This window comes from Euprymna scolopes, chromosome 41 (assembly GCF_053919585.1).
Source record: "Euprymna scolopes isolate OS-2025 chromosome 41, ASM5391958v1, whole genome shotgun sequence".
Taxonomy (NCBI): Eukaryota; Metazoa; Mollusca; class Cephalopoda; order Sepiida; family Sepiolidae; genus Euprymna; species Euprymna scolopes.
Genome location: NC_136522.1, coordinates 16264471 through 16289517, shown reverse-complemented (window position 1 = coordinate 16289517; position 25047 = coordinate 16264471). Strand labels below are relative to the sequence as shown.

The 25047-nt window shown below is 34.8% G+C and overlaps 1 protein-coding gene across 1 annotated transcript; it reads right to left on the bottom strand.

Moving 5' to 3' along the window:
* Positions 1–14: 14 nt before the first annotated feature.
* Positions 15–25047, bottom strand: LOC145266408 (uncharacterized). The gene is made up of 2 exons (XM_080122070.1): positions 24869–25047; positions 15–256 (listed from the first exon to the last, which is right to left on the bottom strand). The coding sequence occupies exons 1-2, from the start codon at positions 24930–24932 to the stop codon at positions 15–17; spliced, it is 306 nt and encodes a 101-aa protein (XP_079978196.1). The 5' UTR covers positions 24933–25047.

Here is a 25047-nt window from a genome sequence, read left to right as displayed (position 1 = left end):
AATTGTTAACTTTATCAAGATTGATGTAGAAGAAGCAGAGTGTACTTGCCTTCGTTGTGGTGAGTTAACCAAACCCAATATTCGTTGCCCGCAATGAGTTGGCCTTTAATAGCATCCACTTGCTTCAGGTCGGAGAATGAAGCCAAAACTGCACCTCTTTTACTGCATAGTTTAACGGCGTTCGAACGGTTGGCTTTGACAATATCCGCTTGATAGCAGCGCGATTGAAACCGGATCCATTTGAGGGCAGCAGAGGCTGAAAGAAATAATGAAAAGCAACAGTTTACAATCACTGTAAAAGAAAGTCTTACAAATTTCGTTATTGTTTTTTTTTTATCATCATCATCATCATCATCATCATCATCATCATCATCATCATCATCATTATTATCATTATTATTATTATTATTATTATTATTATTATTACATTTTCACCCCAAACAAGGCACATTGCCACTTTGATGAAGGGGACTACTATCAGTTGCAGTGGTACTATGTAGGGAGTTTAGCAGCAAGATGTCTGTTCACATTACACTTGAGCTTCTGCATGTCAGTACAGTTGGGGTAGCAGGAAACCGGAAGAGAATTCCAAAGTCTTACAGTTCTGGGGAAGAAGCTATTAGAATAGAAGGCTTTCTTACATCTAGGGATCTCTATTGTGTAGGGGTGGGACTTTGCTGCTTGTCGGGTTTGTTGTGGGTATTTTCGTTGAGGGGGTACAAGGGCCTGTAGTTCGTCAGAGCATCCACCATTAAAATACTTGTAAAACAGGCAGAGGGATGCAACATTTCGTCAGGGGCTGAATCTTAGGTGACAGTTCGGGACCTATTAGATTGGCGACTCTCTTTTGGACCCTGTCCAGACGCGAGAGGCTAGTAGCAGATGCACCAACCCAAATGTGACAACAATACTCCATACATGGGATAATGGTGGCCTTGTAGAGGTATAGGATACTTTCAGGTGTAAGTAAGTGTCTATTTTTTTTTTTTTTTTTTTTACACAGTGATCACCACTTATCAAGGCCCGGAAGCCACTCAGGGATAAGGGTTATTGCAAGTACATTACGTTAGTGTGGAGATTTGATGGAGTGTTTACTTAAGGGGGCGGTTCATTAGGAATTTGTTAACATTAGACTTGAAGACATCCAAGTTGTAGTCCGGAGGGAAGCAGGCAGACGGAACAGAGTTCCACAGGCGTGCAGTTCTAAGAAAGAAGCTTTGTTCATGAAATCCGCGTTTTGATTTAGGCACAGATATAGAGTGGGGGAAATTTTTCACAGTGGATTCAGCTAGACGGGTGTTTTTCGTGAAAGATTGGCGAGGGGGGACCAGGGATTGGAGTTCAGACGAGCACCTGCCATGAAAATAACGATAAAACAAGGATAGGCTCGCAACGTCTCTTCTGTGAGAGAGGGGTTGCAGGGTAGAGAAAAGGGCATCCCCCACTAAGCCACGAAGTCTATTTTGTACTCTGTCAAGGCATGATAGGCTGTTTTTGGCAGCTCCTGCCCAGATATGGCAACAGTATTCCATCCTTGGACGTACTTGGCTTTTATATAGATAGAGAATTGCATCAGTAGTGAGATATCTTCTGGAGCGGTAGAAGGATCCCACCATCTTTCCAGCGACCTTGGCAACAGACTTGATGTACGTGTTCCATTTCAGATCAGGAGTAAAGGTCAAACCCAGAAGCTTGTCAAAACACCGGGCCTCACCCAGACGAGAGCCATCCATCACAATTGATGCCAGATGGGGATCAGAGCGTTGATGATGTAAGGATAGGAGTTTGGTTTTGGATGCATTAAAGGTAACTAGCCACATCTTCCCCCACTGAACCACGCGCTCGAGATCAGAGGAGAGAGAATCAGAGAGAACTTTGTCATTTACAGCCTTTGATGTGTTGCTGTAGATGGTCGTGTCATCAGCATAGATGTCAACGAATGATTTAAGTATGTGTTTAGGGAGGTCATTGATGTAGATCAGGAAGAGAGTTGGGCCCAGGATTGACCCCTGAGGGACCCCAGCATTTATATTGCAGGCCTCCGATTTTTGTCCATCTACCACTACTCTTATAAGCCTATCGGAGAGAAATGATTTAATGATTGAGAAAACATTTCCAGTTATACCGTAGCTGGAAATCTTGTGAAGTAGACCCTTATGCCATACCTTGTCGAAGGCCTTTGATATGTCAAGAGCAATTGCCCTAGAAAGGAAGCCTTTGTCAAGAGATTCACTAATCCTGTCTAGCACGGTAAAGGAAGTCCACCTTCTTTGCAGCAGCCTTGGCAATGGTCTCGATGTATCTATTCCAACTCATGTTTCCTGTGAACGTTAAGCCAAGGAGCTTGAACGAAGTGCTCTCAGTTAAAATATCTCTAGCCATAGTTATTGGTGGTTGGTAAGGTTTCATGTAATTATTAAAGGAAACGGGCTTTGTCTTGGCAGCGTTGAACGTTACCATCCATTTTTGACCCAATCCAATTAAAAACTAGGGTTTCTGCCATTACCTTAGATATGTGCTCATTAGTTTTCCCCACATGCTTGCTATAGATGCTTTTTTTTTACATAAGCATCACCACTTATCAAGGCCTTGAGGCCACTCAAGGATAAAGGTTTAAGAGCGTACATTAGAAATTGGACAATATAGTAACCGTTAGTAATGGAAATTCGGTAAATTTGCTAACTTATATGGAATGGCTCATCAAAAACTTGTTTACATTAGACTTGAAGACAACCATATTGTAGTCAGCTGGAAAGCAGGAAAACAGAAGACAATTCCATAGGCGTGCAGTTCTAAGAAAGAAGCTTTTTTCATGGAATCTGCATTTAGGTTTAGACACAGATAAAGAGTGGGGAAATTAATGATAGTGTTTTCTGCTAGACGGGTGTTTCTTGTGAAAGTTTGGCCAGGGGGGACGAAAGTTTGGCCAGGGGGGACGATAGATAGAGATAGATAGCCGAATTCTTGCCATGAAAATAACGATAAAGCAGAGACAAACTCGCAACATCTCTTCTGTGATCTATCAATTACATCATTCGTAGAAATTTATGCTGATGACACTACTATCTATGGTAGCACATCTAAGACCGTAAACGACCAAATTCTCTCTGATTCTTTCTCCTCTGATCTTGAGCATGTGGTACAATGGGGAAAGGAGTGGCTGGTTACTTTTAATGCATCTAAAACCAAGTTTCTATCTCTATACCATCTATGCTCTGATGCCAATCTGGCATCAATTGACATGAATGGCTCTTGTTTTGGGGAGGCCTCATGTTTTGACAAGCTTCTGGGCTTGACTTTTACGCCTGATCTTAAGTGGAACACATACATTAAATCCGTTTCCAAGGCTGCTGGAAAAATGGTGGGATCCTTCTATCGATCTAGTAGATATCTCACTGCTGATGCAATTCTCTATCTATATAAGAGACAGGTACGTCCAAGGATGGAGTACTGTTGCCACATCTGGGAAGAAGCTGCTAGAAAGGACTTATCCTACCTTGATAGAGTTCAAAATAGACTTTGTAGCCTCGTAGGGAATGTCCTTTTCTCTTCCCTGCAACCTCTTTCTCACAGAAGAGATGTTGTGAGTTTGTCTCTGCTTTATCGTTATTTTTCATGGCAAATGCCCCCCCCCTTGCCAAACTTTCACAAGAAACACCCGTCTAAGAGATATCACTCTGAATAATTTCCCCACTCTTTATCTGTACCGAAACCTAAATGTGGATTCCATGAGCAAAGCTTCTTTATTAGAACTGCACGCCTGTGGAATTGTCTCCCGTTTTCCTGCTTTCCAGCTGATTACAATATGGTTGTCTTCAAGTCTAACGTAAACAAGTTTTTGATGAACCGTTCCATATAAAACAAATTTCCATTACTAACGATTACTATATTGTCCAATTTCTACTGTACACTCTTTAACCTTTATCCTCGAGTGGTCTCAAGGCCTTGATAAGTGGTGATGCCTATGTAAAAAAAAAAAAAAAAAACTCTATCAAGGCAGGACAAGTCCTTTCTAGTAGCTCCTGTCCAAATGTGGCAACAGTACTCCATCCTTGGACATACCTGGCTTTTATATAGATAGAGAACACCCGTCTAGAACTGCACGCCTGTGGAACTCTGTTCCGTCTGCCTGCTTCCCACCTGACTACAACTTGGATGTGTTCAAGTCCAACGTTAACAAACTCCTAATGAACCGCCCCCTTAAGTAAACACTTCATCAAATCTCCACACTAACGTACTGTACTTGCAATAACCCTTATCCCTGAGTGGCTTCCGGGCCTTGATAAGTGTAAAAAAAAAACTAATTAAACAAAATTCTCTAAATTTCTTCTACCTTCCTGATCTTGCATTCTCTGACTTCAGCCATAAAGCTGTTAGTTTTTTTTAAGTAGAACTTTTTCCAGATGATGCGGCCCTGATTTCCGACCTCAAATCGTGGTTGGATAACCAAACTGAGATGTTTTACAAAAACGGTCTCCAGAGATACATTAAACGATACGAGAAATTCATAATCTTGGGTGGTTCATATGAAGAGAAATACTGATAAATGTGCCAAGTTTCATTGCTCTACTGCTATGAGCTATGGCTCAGGGCATCACTAATTGAACAATACTCAGAGTTTATAGATATATTCATGCCGGTTGGTCAAATAGAATTTTCATTTGTTTTTGCTTTTTATCTTTTTCAACCCAATCAAAACACACTGTCACTTGGAACGTAAGGCGCTACTGTTAAGTATCGAAGCTAACAGAGGATTGTATGGAGTTGAGCAGTGAGATGTTTGTTCACATTACATTTAACCTTCTGCACGTTAGCTTTTGCTGCTCGGTATGTTGTAGGGGGATATGTACATCGAGAGGATAAATACAGTTGCTCTGTGTGTGTCCATATTTATAATAGAAAGGATAGAGTTTAATGGAAGTCATTTAAACTGAGTAGGATATGCATTACCGAAGAGGGGGTACAGTCACCCTTGGGAAAGGGTTAATATACAAATTTTATTATACGAAATGATGAAGCAAAAACAAATTACCTTGCGGTTGATGAACAACGAAAACAAAAGGTTTACATAACAAATGGAAGACATTTATTGATCCAACTGGTGATAGGAATTCGATGCCTGCTAATGTTGCTACATTGTCGTCTTTTCCTCTCCTTCGCTTCCTAAGGAGTTTCTGTCAGTCTCGCCGGTCCACTCTCTTGACTCTGACTTCAGTCTAATTTAAATGTATATATTGATGGGTAAATATGCTGATGACACTACGCTCTATAAAAGGCCTGACAGGAAAACAAATGAACACATATCTAAAGAAATGGCAAAAACACTAGAGGATGACCTCCAATCTGTAGTGGAATGGGGACATAAATGGATGGTCACATTCAATGCTGCCAAAACCAAACTGGTTTCCTTCAATAACTACAAGAAACCTTCTCTACCACCAATAGCAATGGCCAATGACTCCCTGTCTGAGAGTACATCTTTCAAACTGCTTGGCCTAACGTTCACAGGAAACATGAGCTGGAACAATTATATTGAAAACATTGCCAGGGCCGCTGCAAAAAAGGTAGGCTCTCTCTACCGTGCTAGAAAACTACTAACACCTGAAAGTATCCTGTATCTCTATAAGGCCACCATTCGCCCATGTATGGAGTATTGTTGTCACATCTGGGCTGGTGCGTCTACTACTAGTCTCTCGCTCCTAGACAAGGTTAAAAAAAGAGTCGCCAATCTGATAGGCCCTGAACTGGCATCTAAGCTTCAGCCTCTGTCCCATCGACGAAACGTTGCATCCCTCTGCTTGTTCTACAAGTATTTTAATGGTGAATGCTCTGACGAACTGCAGACACTTGTGCCCCCACGACGCAGACACCCTCGACAAACCCGACATTATTCACTCGATATTTACAAATAAAACCATTGAGAAATAAGTAAAATATTTCTGGGTATCGTCTCTTCATCAGCATATATGGAGGGGGGGGAGAAGACACCAAATTTTAGCCAGCTTATTGAAATAAATACATTTTCTGAACCTAAAATTAAAAAAATAAATTTTTTTAAATGGAATTTAAATTTTTTTTTATATGATTGATATATGTCGATATGATTAATATATCAAAGAGGTGTAGAAGACACTAAATTTTAACCATTAAAGAATAAAAAAAATTAAAAACATTTTGAACTTAATTCTTTTTACACCAAGATTTTCATTGAAAGGTCATAAAAGGGATTTTGATGACTATCCTTCAATTAGTCTCATTTGTCCCCCGAGATCCGATATAGGCTTAGCAAGTAAAAGCATCCTCGATAGATTTATCCTTAAAATGAAATCTATATCCAAATACCTACTATGGTAATCTTCTAGCCAGGTCATTGAATATTTTTTTCTAACATTAAAAACAAAAAGAATATTAAAAGTTTTATTACCACACAAACGAAAAGGCCTAACATATAAAATCAACAGTAAGTTCTTTGATATGACAGGGGCGCCTTCGAACTGAATGTATCTGTTTAAGCACAATTGTACCATAATACTTGATTTTTGCATTATAGATGAAAATAATTTTATAAAGTTATCAGTAGGTTTTGTACAGTGCAATGTAGGCTACAGTTGTGAACTTTCTCCCGGTGCACCGTGATGGTTTCCCAAACAGAGCAGGCAATCAGTTTATTTGGTTGAAAAATGGGTGATTTCACCTATTTTGATGAAAATAAAAATATGGGATTGTGAAACTTTCGTTTGATCATCATTTAATACCGGGCAACGTCGTCAGGTCTCACTGTAGTATATATATATATATATATATATATATATATATATATATATATATATATATATATATTATAGAGTGCAATAGACAGGGTCTAAATGAACAAAGCCTCAATAAAATATATTTAAAAGGTGATGTGCTCTATATCCAAATACCCACTATGACAATCTTTTAGCCAAGTCATAGGCTGGTTTTCTAACATTAAAAACAAAAACAATGTTAAATTTATTTCATTTGATATAGAATCATAACACTAATCCATATCTCTAATTCTTTTAAATAAATCTCTCTTAATGGCCCCAAAAATAACAGACATAACTGAGGACAGAACTGAACTAATACTATTGGCAAGAAAGTCCATAAAGAATTTTGACAATAAATATTGGGCAAGAAGTAATACTCAAAACAACTTCAATATTTTAATGGGATCGACCGACTCAGCACAGTTTACTGATCAAGATGGCCTTTTCCTCCTAAATAAAATTCATAAGATACTCCATTGCCAATTCTGATTAAAGGGAGCAGGGGGCTCTACAGAGACGATGCGCTCTTCATAATTAACTCCATGAATAAAAACTACGAAGTTACCACAAAAACCGACCCAAATAAACTGAAACTTTATTTCTCGGACGTAACATTAAACCTAAATAACTCAACTTTTGAGCCTTATCATAAACCCAATCAATTGGGTACTATATGTCCATAAATCAAACCACCCAAAATCTATATTAAAATCAATAGGTCCTAATTTTTCATTAAGAATTTCAAGATCATCTTCCAACAAATCAATATTCGATAAAAAAAAACACAATACTATAATGATGCCCTTAAAAATTCATAATTTAAAATGCAAATAAAGTACCAAAACAAAAATGATAATCATATAAATTTAATAAAAAAAAAAAATACAGTAATCATAAACCAAACAAATAATAACACCAATTCATATCTCTAATTCTTTCAAATAAAACTCTTTTAATGGCCCCAAAAATAACAGATATAACGAAGGACAGAACTGAGCTAATACTATTGGCAAGAAAGTCCATAAAGAATTTTGACAATAAATATTGGGCAAGAAGTAATGTTCAAGACAACTTCAATATTTTAATGGGATCGACCGACTCAGCACAGTTTACTCATCAAGTGGACCTTTTCCTCCTAAATGAAATAAATAAGATACGCCATTGCCAATTCCGATTAAAGGGAGCGGGGGAGGGGGGCTCTAAACTAACACTAGTGGCAAGAAAGTCCATAAAGAGTTTGGACATTAAATATTGGACAAGAAGTAATACAGTTATATCTGATAGGATTAGCGAATCTCTCGACGGAGGCTTCCTCTCTATTGCTCTTGACATATCAAAGGTCTCTGATAAGGTATGGCATAAAGGTCTACTTCACAAGATTACCAGCTATGGTATAGCTGAAAATGTCTTCTCAATTATTAAATCATTTCTCTCTGATAGGTTCATAAGTGTAGTGATTGATGGGCAGAAATCAGAAGCTCTCAGTATTAATGCTGGAGTCCCTCAGGGGTCCATCCTGGGCACAACTCTCTTCCTGATCTACATTAATGATCTTCCAAATCACATCCTTACATCATTCATAGACATGTATGCTGACGACACTACAATCTATGGTAGCATATCAAAGACCGTAAATGACCAAATTCTCTCTGACTGACCTTCAGCATGTGGTACAATGGGGAAAGAGGTGGCTGGTTACTTTTAATGCATTTAAAACCAAGTTTCTATCTCTATACCATCTATGCTCTGATGCCAATCTGGCATAAGTTGAAATGGATGGCTCTCGCCTTGGGAAGGCTTCATATTTTGACAGGCTTCTGGGCTTGACCTTTACTCCTGACCTTAAATGGAACACGTATATCAAATCCATTGACAAGATCGCTGGAAAAATTGTGGGATTCTTCTACCATTCCAGTGGATATCACACTCCTGATGCAATTCTCTACCTATATAAAAGCCAGGTGCAGCCAACGATGGAGTACTGTTGCCACATCTGGGCAGGAGCTGCTAGAAAGGACTTATCCTGCCTTGACAGAGATCAAAAACGACTTCGTAGCTTAGTTGGAGAACCTCTTTCCCATAAAAGAAACGTTGCGAGTTTATATCTGCTTTATCATTATTTTCATGGCAAGTGCTCAGCTGAGCTTCAATCTATGGTCCCCTCTCGCCAAACTTTCATGAAAAACACTCGTCTAGCCAAAACCACTATCAATAATTTCACACACTCTTTCTCTTTATTATTCAATTAATTTTAACCCCAAACAAGGCATAGTGCCACTTTGAAGTAGGGGGCTACTATTGGGGACATAAGTTGCTGAAGGGAGATGAGTGGCAAGATGTTTGTTCACATTACACTTGAACTTCTGCATATCAGTATAGTTGGGAAAGCAGAATCCCAGAAGGGAGTTCCAAAGACTTGCTGTTCTGGGGAAGAAACTATTTGAGTAAAATGCTTTCTTGCACCTAGGGATCTCTACTGTAAAGAGGTGAGACTTAGTTGCTTGTCGGGTTTGTCAGTGGCAGTCACGTCGAGGAGGTACAAGTGCTTGTAGTTCGTCAGAGCATTCACCATTAAAATATTTGTAGAACAGGCCGAGGGATGCAACATTTTGTCGATGGGACAGAGACTGAAGCCTAGATGACAGTTCAGGACCTATCAGGTTGACGACTCTCTTTTGAACCCTGTCCATGAGTGAGAGACAATTAGAAGATGCACCAGCCCAAATGTGACAACAGTACTCCATACACGGGCGAATGATGGCCTTATAGAGGTACAGGATACTTTCAGGCATAAGTAATTTTGTAATTTTCTAGCACAGTAGAGAGAGCCCACTTTCTTTACAGCAGTCTTGGCAATGTTCTCAATGTATCTATTCCAGTTCATGTTTCCTGTAAACGTTAGGCCGAGGAGTTTAAAAGAAGTACTTTCAGGCAATGTGTTCTTGGCCATTGCTATTGGTGGTAGAGAAGGTTTCTTGTAGTTATTGAAGGAAGCAAGTTGAATGTGACCATCCATTTTTGTCCCCATTCCACTACAGATTGCAGGTAATCTTCTAGTGTTTCAGCCATTTCCTTGGATATGTGTTTGTTTGTTTTCCCCTCATGCCTGTTATAGAGAGTGGTTTCATCAGCAAATATACCCATCTCCGAAACAATTTTATCAGGGAGGTCATTTATGAATATCAGAAATAATAAAGGTCCAAGGATAGACCCCTAAGGTACTCCTGCATTTATATCATATTGTTTAAATGTACAACCGTCGAAGACAACTTTGATTTTTTTCTTACTTAAGAAGGATTTAATTACATTATGTATTCTTTCAGTGATACCACCATATGATCTAATTTTCCTTAGAAAACCATCGTGCCATACCCTGTCAAATGCCTTATATATAGGAAGGGCTGCCGCTCTACCCTCCCCTGTTTTGTCCAGTGAATGGTATATACGTTCAGAGACTACAATTAAGATATCTGTTGTTGAACGGGCTTGCCTAAATCAATATTGTTTGTCAGTCAGTAGTTTAGTAGCTGTAAGGTGTTGGACTAGGGCTTGATTAACTAAGGATTCAAATATTTTGGTGAAAAGCGGAAGGAGGCTAATGGGGCGATAATTTAGTTGGTCAGTTTTTTCACCAGAATTCTTGAAGACTGGTACAACAGAAGCGGTTTTCCAGCCATCGGGAAAGCAAGATTCATTAAGGCATTTATTGTAAAGTTTGGAGAGAACTGGAGCAACCTCAGCAGAGCATTTTTTAATAGCACAGCCGGGATGAGGTCGGGTCTACATGCTTTTGAGGTGTCTAGTTTTTTTATGATACCATGTACCTGAGAAGGGGTCATTTTCAAATTGTCTAGTCTGGCGTCTGTCTGCAAAGGAAAGTCGGGGAGGGAGTGGTGTGCCGGGTCCAATGTGGAGTTTGAGGCAAACTGACTGGCAAGCAGATAAGCCTTGTCGGTTGCCGTGCAAACAACCTCATGATTGTTTGATAGTGGAGGAATCGTTGTCTGCTCGTTATTTACTACACGGGTTCCTAATTTCTGTGCTTCAATGCGTTTTCTGGTGGTTTCAGTGTCATCTGTCTTAGCTATCGCTATTACTCTCTTACAATTACTTCTAGCTTCTATATACTTCTGTCTGTTTGAACTGGACTTATATCGGTTGAATCTTCGGAACGCATGCTCCCTTTGAGCAATAGCATGCTGCCTTTGAGCAGAAGTAAACTATTGGGGAGAGTGGGGCTTGTTATAAAATTTCCGTGTGGGAAGTGCTTCAATTGCAGTTTTGAACCATTCAGTGGTCTCATTTACACACTGTTCCGCTGGAAGAGAAAAGATATTTCGCAATGGGGTATCTCTGATGAGTTCCCTGATGGCTTCTCAGTCAGCCATTTTGGAATACCTCGTTGTTTTGAGTAGTGGGTCTTCAGTTTTAGGGCGAGAATTTAGGGTGATTTCTACCATTATCACAGCGTGATCAGCATTCCCGGGTGGGCTGTGGGCATTTGTTGTACAGTCATTGGGAACTGTTGTCAGAAATAAATCTAGAAGTGAGGCATGTTGATCTTGCTGGTCTGGGAAACGTCGGAAATGTAACCAACTAAGATAGGGGATGGGATATAAATTTGATATGATAATATAAATTTAATAAAGTAATCATAAACCAAACAAAAGTGTCATAACATATAACATGGTCATATCAGCTCACAAAAAAATTACAAAACTGTTTAGGTTTTGTAATTTTTTTGTGAAAAAAAAACAAACCAAAACCATCAGAATTAGTCATAAACACTAATAAATCTCAGCAACCAACAAACGTAAAAATAGACATAGGGATACTCTGTGGTTTACTCCTCCTTTACTTTAAGAATATTAAGACAAATATAGCTAAAGAATTTTTCAGATTATTTTTTTTAAATCCAACACCCCCTCCATAAATACAGCAAATTATTTGATAAAACACTGTGAAAAGTTCTTACTCAACAATGCCAAATTTAAACCAACAAATAATTAGCAATAACAATAGAAAAATTCAGAAAATGCAAAACATAAATAATCAACCTTTGCAAGGTACCTATGAAAACAGAGATGTAATTTACAGTTGCACAAAACGTTCGAATGATAACCAAGTACAAATGGTCTAATACATGGAATAACAAGTATCCTTGGACAGAGCTAGTATTAATACACAATCCATGGACAATAACACCCCCATAAATTCGCCTAATAATATAACACAACACATCTTGCAAAACAATACGACAAATCCAACTCATAACAATTATTATAATTCTATAAAATCGAAGCGATATACATTGGATCAATATCAGGCCCAATCAAACAATCTTTACACACAAATACTTTCTTAATTATAGATCATTAAAAACAAAACAACCCTAGCAAAATACATATGGTATCTAAAAGATATGAAAATTCACTTTCTTAATTATAGATCATTAAAAAAACAAACAACCCTAGCAAAATACATATGGTATCTAAAAGATATGAAAATTCACTTTCTTAATTATAGATCATTAAAAAAACAAACAACCCTAGCAAAATATATATGGTATCTAAAATATATGAAAATTCACTTTAATATAAAATGGGAAACACTAAGATCTATAATCATAAATTGAAAACTCTGGCCAACGTGTTTAACCTAAAAGAGGAAATATTAACCAGATGCATACACGGAAGGTGGTCAAAATTTAACCATATGAAACTAGATCTAATATCCGGAACATTTTTTTTTCTTTTGTTTGAGGGAGGTGGTGTTTGATCAACAATGCTGTTTTATTAAAAAAGATGTTCTTTAATATAATACTAGCAGTTCCTCCCGGCTTTGCTCGGGCTCTATACACTGTTCATAACTTTATGTGCATATGTATATATTAAAAAGTGTGAATATGTACGGTAATGCCTTCCTATATAATAGGCTTCCTTAACTACCATAAATAAATATCTAAAATAGTCAAATATTTTTTTCTTCTTTTAGACTAAAAACTAATACGCACCTCTTCCTAAAAGAAATTTTTTTTAAATAGAATGTCACTAGTACATGAAATTGTGGAAAAGAGAATCACATTTCTTTAAAATATAACTAGTAAAGGTTTGTTTTGTTGTTGTTGTTGTTGTTGTTGTTGTTGCTGTTGTTGTTGTTTTTCAATCAAGTTGATTTTTTATCATTTTAGCACAGCACAAATGAAGAAGAACAAGCCGTTTAATATTATGAAACTATTTCTATATTTAATATTTGTATTTGAAAGGGAATGGCGTCCTTAAAATAAAAAGGGGCTCCTCCAGTCCTCCACTCCCTAAAAAGAAAATACGAAGTAATCCCCAGCGTATATATTAAGACGATTTTCACGTTTAAAAGCTAAAAAACAAAAAAAAAAAAAAAAAAACGTCACACGGCATGGTAGCTGAAGGATTGCCATCACATCTAAAGGAAATTGACATGAAATATGAACACGCCTCTGTAACGAATAAAAATTAATGTTTCCTTAGTTTTTGCCCCGACTCGTATCACGACAAAAACAGAAAGCGGGCACTTTAAAGAAAAATTCATCTTTTTATGATTAAAGAAATTTTTTAAATAATGACACGTTTGGGGTTTGTTTTACAATACACAGAGGTACGAAAAAGTGGTAAAAAAAAATAAAACAAATGTATATCAAATAAATGTTGTCAAAACTGACTACTTGGCCTTCTGGACAAGATCAAAGTGTAGTATTAACCTCCATCCCTTACCCACAAAATTTTCTTTTCTCCATTCACCCCCATCTAGAGGGCATCCCCACCTAGAGACTGACCCGCAGAAGCGAGGTTCCTTTTACAAACCTAGTGGAACGGGCAGTCTATCAACTAGACGGGGTTGGGAGGGTCCTACTAATCACCTTTTGTTTTTTTTTTTTCTTCCCCCTCCCTCGACACAAATGAATTATTGTTACCATTTTATTGTTATCTTTTTTGTTTTTACACGTCAATAAAAAATGTTTTAAAAAATTGGGAGTTACTAGGACGTCCCCCAATATGAAAGGGTGAATGCGGTATTATGGTGAAAGAAGATACTAGCTGGGAGAAACTTTTGACTTTGTTTAGTTCTGGAGTGACAAGGATGACCAACGTCCCCCAAAATCCCCCCTTTTGAGTTGGCCATGTGCCTAAGTTTTTTGTTCATCGTTGATTTTTTTTCTGTATTTTTTTAACATGAATAAAAGATTTAATATCTCAAAGTGTAGTATCTGCTTCAGATGCTGCACTTCAATTTCTTGTTCTCTGTCAGTGCAGGAGAAATCCTTCATGACTGAGACAATTTTTATTTTTGTTCCTTTTCTCCACATTAAAAAACGACCCTGGTGTCTAACTCTGTCCCGTGGGGAGGCATTGTAAATAGGAACAAGATAAGTCACCCCTCTACATATCAGGAAAAGTTTTTAGTGGTTCACTTTAAGACGTTTATTCTGTTCGAAAAACAGTGTCGAGCGTTACGCGATAACTAGGAAAAATGGCCGCGACTTGACACTTAAATATTTGAAGTCTTGAAAATTACTTAAAACTAAAACAAAATACCATTAGAAACCCACCCAATATATGTCAGGGTAACATATATTGGGTGGGTTTTTAACTATTTTGTATGTAAAATTTTTTTAATTTTTAAGGTCATTATTACGGATCTGACAAGAGAACACTCTAGGTATCCCCAAAAACAATGTGAAAAACCGAGCGCGTGTTCCCGTGACGTCAGACTTGTTTTTTCTTTTTTTTTTTTTTACACTATGATCACCACTTATCAAGGCCCGGAAGCCACTCAGGGATAAGGGTTATTGCAAGTACATTACGTTAGTGTGGAGATTTGATGAAGTGTTTACTTAAGGGGGCGGTTCATTAGGAATTTGTTAACGTTGGACTTGAAGACATCTAAGTTGTAGTCCGGTGGGAAGCAAGCAGACGGAACAGAGTTCCACAGGCGTGCAGTTCTAAGAAAGAAGCTTTGTTCATGAAATCCGCGTTTTGATTTAGGCACAGATATAGAGTGGGGGAAATTTTTCACAGTGGATTCAGCTAGACGGGTGTTTTTCGTGAAAGATTGGCGAGGGGGGGCAGAGATTGGAGTTCAGACGAGCACCTGCCATGGAAATAACGATAAAACAAGGATAGGCTCGCAACGTCTCTTTCAAAAAAAAATTTCACTTAATTTGATCGAGTAGTTTTTTTTTGGGGGGGGGGTTACAGCGGGAAACACGTTTTTATGAGAACACGTTGAAGACAGCCATATTTGAATTCCTTGAACACGCCACGGGAGATAACTGAGATTAAAGCGCCGACACTCCATCCCCATCTTTAATACTAGCTTTTCTTCCTAAAAATCGAACCTTTTGCTCGGTATCATAACAAATTGTTTTCTAGCTGAAAAAAAAATCTACTTGATTAAATTAATTGAATCTTCCCTTCGGGGACCCTATTCCACAACGGATACGCACAACACAACCCCTCTTCGACATTTCCATATTTGAATGTCTTGATTAAACTGTATACGTACCCTTTTTAAAATTAGGTATCCAAGAAAATTTCAGTATTGACGTCACCAATTCCGAGTGTCACTGAACGTTAATGAATGACACACCGAACAATACGAATCTGATTATTATTATTATTATTATTATTATTATCCTTCTTCTTCTTCTTCTTCTTCTTCTTCTTCTTCTTCTTCTTCTTCTTCACTGGGAGGTCCCATACAGGCCGACATCAAAGATTTCTCTTTAAGAACAACCTGTGGTGTTCCCTGAAGTCTGAGTGAAAACAAGTCTCCTCAGATTTCCAGTACTCTCCACCTCTTTCGATAATCTTTGCAAATAAATTTGCGCTACCGCAACAGCCGTTTACTATTGTTTTTAGCGACAATTGATCTTCCCTGAGATTTTGGTGGCAATATGCTCCCAAGGTTTATTATTATTAATCTCAACTATTATATAAACGTTACTTTGTGTGTGTATGTGTGTGTGTGTGTATGTGTGTGTGTGTGAGTGAGTTTCTTCCTCATAGGTTCCGAAACGGCTGAGCTTTTGCAAATTTTACAAAAAGCTAATTTATATGTATGGCAGGGTTTTTAGATGTTTTGCACAGAAATTCATCTGATAATTATCGAAAATCGAAAAAATCCGATCTTAAAAATAATCTTCTCATATAGATAAGAATAATTTTTCAGGGTGATATGTTACGTTATAGCGACAAGGGAGATAATATAATTTCAGAAAATCATTTCTTCTTAAAAAAAAAAAAAGATTTCTTATAATCTGGAGATATAGCTAAGTGGTAGAACATTCGACTACAGATCGAATGATCCCCTGTCCAAACCCAGGTGTACCTCTAGGTGTATCAGAATTTTTGTAGGAATTTTTGACACCCCTAACACGAAACTGCGAATAAAATATTAAAAAACTCGTAATTTCTCTTTTAAAAGTGGGTTGTTTATTTTCTTTATGGATTATACTTCTAAAATAAACTATTAAAGTTGTTTTAAAAGTAATAGAAATATTTTTTTTATTTTTTAAAAAACAGTAATGAATTTTACGAACTCAATATTTTTCAATTTTTAAACTTTATAAATCTATCAAAATTTTTCTATTGATTCTATTTTTACGATATTTTCAGGGTTAATGTGAAATTTTATGCTCTTTCCAATAAACCGAATATAATATTTTAGACAAACGTTTTTTTTAATTCACGCCCCTGCCCCTGCCTCTCCCCCATTTTCAAGTGTCTATTAAAAAGTAAATAATTAATTTACTCACCAAAGTGTTATATATCACAAATTGAAGAAAAATGTCAATAAATAATATATTCAATTTTTTAAAAAAAAGTAGTGTTTTTTAGAAATTTACCTGTAAAGTTCGAAGTTTAAAACTTTTTTTAAACCACGTTGTTTGTTTTTTTCTTTTGTTTTTTTTTTTAATGAAACCTTGGTCCTTGCTCCTTTAATTGAAAAATAAATTAGGGCTTGAAGCAACAATTGATCTTCCCTGAGATTTTGGTGGCAATATGCCTCCAAGGTTTATTATTATTAATCTCAGCTATTATATAAACGTTACTTTGTGTGTGTGTGTGTGTGTGTGTGTGTGTGTGTGTGTGTGTGTGTGTGTGTGTGTGTGTGTGTGAGTTTCTTCCTTATAGGTTCCGAAACGGCTGAGCTTTTGCAAATTTTCCAAAAAGCTAATTTATATGCATGGTAGGGTTTTAAGATGTTTTGCACAGAAATTCATCTGATAATTATCGAAAAATCGAAAAAATCCGATCTTAAAAATAATCTTCTCATATAGATAAGAATAATTTTTCAGGGTGATATGTTACGTTATAGCGACAAGGGAGGTAATATAATTTCAGAAAATCATTTCTTCTTAAAAAAAAAAAGATTTCTTATAATCTGGAGATATAGCTAAGTGGTAGAACATTCTACTACAGATCGAATGATCCCCTGTTCAAACCCAGGTGTACCTCACCATTTTATTTTTTTTTTCTTATTAATGAGTTCAATTTACAATAAAAGAAGCGGTACTATTTAAAATCGCCGCAAATCATTTCTTTGTTTGCATATTTTAAAACTAAACATTAATCAAAATTAACTTTTCCAGGGCATTCATCATCAAACCCAAATATCAGCTGACGTGATATTGTAAACAAACACAGAAGGAAAATACAAAATTAAAAGAAACAGGAACGTCTATGTATTCTTTTTAAATAGGTTATTAAATAGTTATTAATTTTTAGGACAGGATATTCTTTTCATTCTTTTGACTCCCGAGTATATATCCGACACAGACACACATCCGTCTATATAAAAGCATAAGATATTAACGGATATACACTCAAGAGTCAAAACAATGAGAAGAATATGCTGTTGTCACAACCCTAGTAATTTTATATACTAACTGTACCTATCCGGTCGCGTTGTCCGGAAGTGTAGCTTCTACAGAATTTTAACCGAACTAACAAAAAAAAAAAAAATTTTGTTGTACTAAATCTTAAATTTGGTTTAGGATTAAGTTAGGGTTAAAGTTTCGATACTATACTTCATCTGTTCTATTCTCGGTCAGTGAATGGAAAAATCCTTCTTAACGGAGACAATGTTTATTTTTGTACAGCTCCAGAGCTGGATTTTTTCGACATTAAAAACCGACCTGGTGTTGAATTCTATTGTCATGGAGAGGTAAGTAAGTAAAGGAGCTCCCTATTCGACAGTTTAACGGTTTCCAAACCTTTTCCAATTCCCAAGGACAAACTAGTAACTCATTTTTTATTTGTACAACTATACAAGACTACGGATTTTTATCCTAGACCATTCCTATAATTATCTGACCCCTGTTGATTTTGCGGTGGGAGTTTAGTTCTGTGAAGTTCTAGAAGGTCCGGTTTACCGACATTTCATCACCGGACATATAATCATTAGATATTTAATCACATGGTTTTTCATGACGTGCACACTGATTTATTCGACACCGACGCAATCACCTCCCAAGAAAAAAAATTTATTTATGTAATAATGTTATGTGATTATGTTTTTATTAGGTTAAATTTTTAGACCCTTTGACAATTTAGGGGGTATTTTTGCGAGGGATTAAAATCTATAAGATAAAACTGTCCCCCCCGCCAATCATGCAAGGGTTAGAGGAGAGGCTGTCTGTAAGCTTAAAGTAAATATCAGCCACTTAAACAATAAACATAACATTTTAGTTTATTTATTTTTCATTTAAAAATGAATGTAAACAAACTTCTGTTTTAGTTGTTTAGTTTCATTTTCTTTTTTTACTTAATGTTAAAAAAAACAATAACGAATTAAATCCCCACGAAATACGAAATTCCAAAGTGATTAAATGTCTCGATGTGATTAAGTGGCCACGTGATGAAAAACCAACTTTTGGGTGGCATAATATACAACATGCCAGCCGAAATAAAAAAAGACCGCTCGGCGAATTGAAAAGATATCCAACAAAATCGGAAAAAAATAACTCTGTCGTGTTCAATAAGATGTGCTTTAAGAAGGATTTGCTGCCAAAATATACATATATATATATATATATATATATATATATATATATATATATATATATATATATATATATATATATATATATAACTACTTCATTTACTCACATGAATTTATATACGAAAGTATAGATTTATGCGTAAACTTTAAGTATTTACTTCAAAAGTGCTCAATACGTAAGTAGAGCTAGTTAGTAATTTATAAAATATATATGGCGATTAAGCTATACTGAATATTCGGCGTTTATGTAGCTTAATCGCCATATATATTTTATAAATTACTATATATATATATATATATATATATATATATATATATATATATATATATATATATATATAAAATAAAAGTTACAATAAGTTTACTAAGGTAATCAAAATGGTAAACTTAAAATATATTATAAATATTAAAGAGTTAATATTTACAAGTAAAATAAACTCAGCCAGATATAAAAAGCTCAATAAAACCGAAAAGGAAATAGAGCTTATAATATGAGAAAATGATTAATAAAATATGTTAAAAGACATCTTGAAAAAGAGTTAAAAACATATTTAATTTTAAAAAAGGAAGCACAAGATAAGTGGATAGTCCTTAATCCGCGGAGTTTCGAAGAAATACTCTCCTTCTCATATATATATATATATATATATATATATATATATATATATATATATGTGTGTGTGTGTGTGTGTGTGTGTGTGTGTGTGTGTACATATATATATATATATATATATATATATATATATATATATATATATATATATATATAAGCACGTCTAACTAAAGAGTTATGTTTTTCCGATTTTTTTATATCTTTTCTATTCGCTGAACGGTCTTTTTTATTTCAGTTGGCATATTATATATTATGGCGGCCGAAAGTTATTGTTCGGCAATATTTACCTCTAACCATTCTCCACTTTTATCACAATAAAAAAATGAATAAAAATACAAAAAAAAAAATTTACTATGAATACACCAAGCCTAAAAAAAAAAGAAAACGCCTGACGATGATCGGTTGAACCGATAGAAAGCGCTTGAGACGAATATGGCCGAACAACAACTTTTGGACGCCATTATATACCAGCAATTAAGGCCAAAGCATTTATATGAATGCTTTGGCCATAATTGCTGATTTCAAAAGGCGAAGAATAAGTTGAAAAGCTACAATAAACATCCATATGAATGCTTTGACCTTAATTGCTGATTTCAAAAGGCGAAGAATTAAAAGATACATCTGCATTACTTTTAATCCTAGGTTTATTTATGGTGTCTTTTACATATATTAAAAACCCTTCCCAATACTTTTGCTGATGAGGAAACTTTGTTGTTTTTTTTAAATACTATATGTAAAAATTATTGTCCGTGGCTTAAGTTCTACCACAATAAAAACATTGTTTTCCGAAACGATCGTACAAATTATTGACTTTGTTGTTGTTCCTTCTTGTGAAACAGATTTTTAATTTAATTCTAATTTGAATTTTAAATTATCAATCATATTACTGGATATATATATATATATATATATATATATATATATATATATATATATATATATATATATATATATATATATATATGATGAAAATAATGGAAATAGTATTCCGACAAAATAGAGAAAATAAAAAAGGAACAAACCGTATTATGTGTTCACCAACGTTTCGTCTTTATTTCGAGACTTCCTCTGGGTGAACACATAATACGGTTTGTTCCTTTTTTATTTTCTATATATATATATATATATATATATATATATATATATATATATATATATATATATATATATATATATAAAGCTTAATGTCTGTCTGTCTGTGTGTGTGTGTGTGTGTGTGTGTGTGTGTGTGGTCACGAATAGGCTCGTAAATGGTTGACTATTACAGAAAACTGATCACATATAATGATAGAAGATGTATCGAGATACAGAAATGGGTATGTTTGATCTGACATAATAATGATTTATTAAAATTGTGGGGTCTGCGTACGCGCCTGGTCCACAAAGTATGGAAATAAAAAATTTTAGAAAATAAAAAAATACGTTTACAAGTGTTTTTGATATAGATATACATAATAATACTTTGATAAGTATGTTTTAACTTAAATAGGGATGGTATAATAAATTGTGGGGTCTGCGTTCGCGCCTGGCCTCCATAGAATGGAAATAGGCACAAACTTTAATAAAGACTTTTCATATCTATCTGCGTAAGTATACTTTGATAATTATATTTCAGTTTGAAGAAATATGGTATAATAAAATTATGGGGTGTTCGTTCGCGGCTGACCTCCATAGAATGGAAATATGTCACAAAGTTTAACAAGGTTTTTTTTTAATATAGATCCACAGAATATTGTGATAAGTGTTTCAGTGTGAACAGGTATGGTATAATAAATTATGGGGTTTATCTATTTTATTTTTACTTTCATCATATTTTGGTTTTGATACCCCCAAATTCGAAGCTATCTCTAACCCATCCTTTTCAACGACGGGTACTTTTCCTAGTATATATATATATATATATATATATATATATATATATATATATATATATATATATATATATATATATATATATATATACCGCTCCCCATGTGGGGGTACCAAATCGGTTAATGGGAAAATTATTCCCAACTCGCATTTAGGTAAAAATGCACTTTCGTAAATGATTGAATTAATTCAAAACATATCGCTAAAACCAAAACAAGCAATATCTAAGTAAATCGCGATATATCCAGACAGTTGAGATGGGTCAGAGGTAAGGGGTTAGGCTCATTACCGTGGGGTCCCGATTTCAAATCTCGCTGTATTCAGCCACTCTGATGAGTCGTAGACGACGAAACACGTGTCGTGTCGTGTCAGTGGATAATGACATTTTAAAAATAAAATATATATATATATATATATATATATATATATATATATATATATATATATATATATATATTAGAATTGCAAAAAAATAATGAAAAAGAAATTAACCATATTTGGGTGTCATAAAATAAATAAATCGATTAAAAAAAATCACGAATTGTAATGGAACATTCAGACATATATCTTTGAAAAGTTTGTCTGAGGAAAAGCGCTTCGGGTTCCATTATAATCCGTAATTTCTTTTTAATCGACTTATTTATTTTATAGCATCAGAATATGGTTCATTTCTTTTTCATCAAATAATAAAAACAATCTATAATATAAAGCTCACCTGTCTGTTTATATGTATGTATGTATGTATGTATGTATGTTTGTACATGTGCCTAAATATAATTGAAAAAACATATTTTCACAGAAATATATCATCTATAACATAAATCTCACCTGTCTATCTAAATGCATGTATGTATGTGTGCCTAAGACTTTCGACAGAGGTGACTGATTTCCACAAGGTTGATGTCATTTTGGAGCTCGACCCTTCGGACGACAAATATTGAAAAATTGGCTAAAAACATTAATTCCTTTACCATCAACTGGGCACTTTTCTACAAGGAGCAGTTGCTTTTCTTCGACGATATTTTCGAAAGTCATCTCCTCACACATCCACAACACACACCTCCAAGCACCCGGGAACCTTGGCTAATATATATATATATATATATATATATATATATATATATATATATATATGTTGTGGTGATTAGTCAGAATCGAAACTGGTACTCGGAAAATTCAGAACTTTTGACGGTGTCAAAATCGGAATCGGAAAAATTTGTACCGGTTTTCCGATGCCAAAACGATACTTTTAGTTGTCTTTTTTTGGTTTCGTTTAAAGCAGAATCTTCCACCGCTGGTAGTAATAATAAAATAATAAGTATTTATTGATTTTTAACAACCAGTGAAAATAAAATCTGTGAAGCGTTTATTTTTACGTTTAAGAAAATATCTGCACACTTAATATGTGTTTTTATGGCAATCGGGAAGAATAACAACTCTATAATTGAATATTTAGGGATTTATACAAAAAAATTAAAAAAAAAAGATAAATTGGAATCAGAATCGGTAATTGTACCGGAATCGGGAATTTAGTACAGAATCGGTAGTTGTATTGGAATCGGAAAAATATTGGAATCGTCCCATCACTAATATTAGTCCTCATCTAGAAAAAAAAAAAAGATAAGGAATAAAAAGTATTAAAGAAAAAAAATTTTTGACAAAAATTTGCGAAAATAAAATGTTTGTCTAAAAAAAAAAAAAAAAAAAAAAAAACACCAAAGAGGGACGATTAACCAGAATCAGAAATTGAAAAAATCAGAAGTTTGGAGGGTATCAGAATCGGTATCGGAATCGGAAAATGTGTGCCTACTTTACGATGCCGAAAACGATTCCTTTAGTTATATTATTTGATTTAATTTTGTTTTGTTTTTTTTAAATATCCACATCTGGTAGTAATAATCAAATAATAACTATTTATTGATTGATTTGGTTGTTTTGTCTTACGGCACATCAACCCTTTTCGGGTTATTTAATGCCAAATCCAGTTATTCATGTTGCATCCAGTTATTTTGTAGAAGGTTTTTATTCTTTAAACTCTTTGTATCTTCAATCGCTAGTTTGTAGTGTTTGGTTTTGTTGTTTTATAGTGGATTTTATCGTTTGTGTTCCCTGTCCTGCAGAACATGAATGAGTTTTGCAATGGTAGAGGGAAAAGGGTTACAGTATTAATGCTTGGTACATTTTAAGTTAGGAAACCAGTCAGGAAGTGGAGGAGACAGAAAGAGAAAGGGAAAATGGGAAGAAGAAAAAGGGGGAAAAGGTGGGTTGTTGTTTTTGGTTTTGGTTATGTTTTGCAAAACTTAATTATGTTTTGCAAACTTAATTATGTTTTGCAAAACTTAATTATGTTTTGCAAAACTTTATTATGTTTTGCAAAACATAATTAAGTTTTGCAAAACATAATTAAGTTTTGCAAAACATAATTAAGTTTTGCAAAACATAATTAAGTTTTGCAAAACATAATAAAGTTTTGAAAAAAGAAAAACAAAAAACATCGACGTTACGTGCATTTCGTCACAGGAAGCCAATATCTTTAGACAGCCTGATCTGATAGCACCAGTATTTATTGATTTTAAGCTACCAGTAAAACTAAAATTTATAGATCAACCCTCACAAGTGTATTTTTACGTTTGAGAAAATATATGCACATTTAAAATGTGGTTTTACGTTTATCGGGACAAAATTAAATTTATAACGAATCGGAATCGGCAATTGTATTGGAATTGGGAATTCAGCAAAGAATCGATAATTATATCGGAATCAGGAAAACTATTGGAATCATCCTATATATATATATATATATATATATATATATATATATATATATATATATATATATATATATATATATATATAAGAATGTGCGTGGGGACACTTCTCAACCTATATACTCAATGAATTTTTGATCTACAAACTTGAAATTTTGCATATAGAAGATTCAGACATGTGAAAAAAAAAACGAGCTTCTAAGGGGGTTAAAATTTAAAAAATTGGTACGTGGGTCGTCGGATTTTTATCTGTTTGTCAAGTGTTTCACGAATGCGCATGCGCGTCCGGAAAATATAGCAACTTGTTTATTTCAAAAACGCTGTTTATGAATCACGTCAAGCTGGTCTAATGGTTATCTTGTGTGGACTACCAAGTCTTTAGGTTTGGGTTTTGATCTCAGCTCGAGTATTTTTTTTTTTTAGAAGAAGTGAACTGTTTAGAAAAAATAATACTCACATGCATACATTTCAGTTTTTTTTCCGTTTTCCTTTCTGTTGTTGTTGTTGTTGTTGGTGGTGGTGGTGTCGTCGTCGGTTTTTTTTTTCTTCTTTTTTCTTAACTTCATTTTTCTTTAAAGGAATTTTAGTTTATGCTTAATACATACGATATTTCTGTTTATAATAAATAAGAATTCTCCACTAATTGAAATATAACATTTGTGCATATTTTACGACCGGGCAACGCCGGGCGGCCTGCTAGTATATATATATATATATATCATTTAGATTTTTTACCTCATCCCGAGGTCCGGATGGTAGAGTACGTGAAAATAATATTTACTTACCTGTTAAGACCGTAATTAGTAAAAATACGAGGCGGTGCATGGCGACTTGTTTGTAGTGATGCATTGTTAGGTTATAATCAGATGACGTTTAGCATCAAAGGGACAAGGTGATGAAACAGAATGAGGAAGAAAGCAAGAATAAGTGAGGGGAGAGGAAGGTCAGCGGGAGAGAAAGTGAA

Excerpts from the sequence above, each read along its gene's own strand:
- LOC145266408 (XM_080122070.1), bottom strand. The coding sequence starts at position 24,932 with ATGCATCACTACAAACAAGTCGCCATGCACCGCCTCGTATTTTTACTA. Across the intron at positions 257-24,868 it reads ACTAATTACGGTCTTAACAG|CCTCTGCTGCCCTCAAATGG; the intron begins GTAAGTAAATAT and ends TATTTCTTTCAG.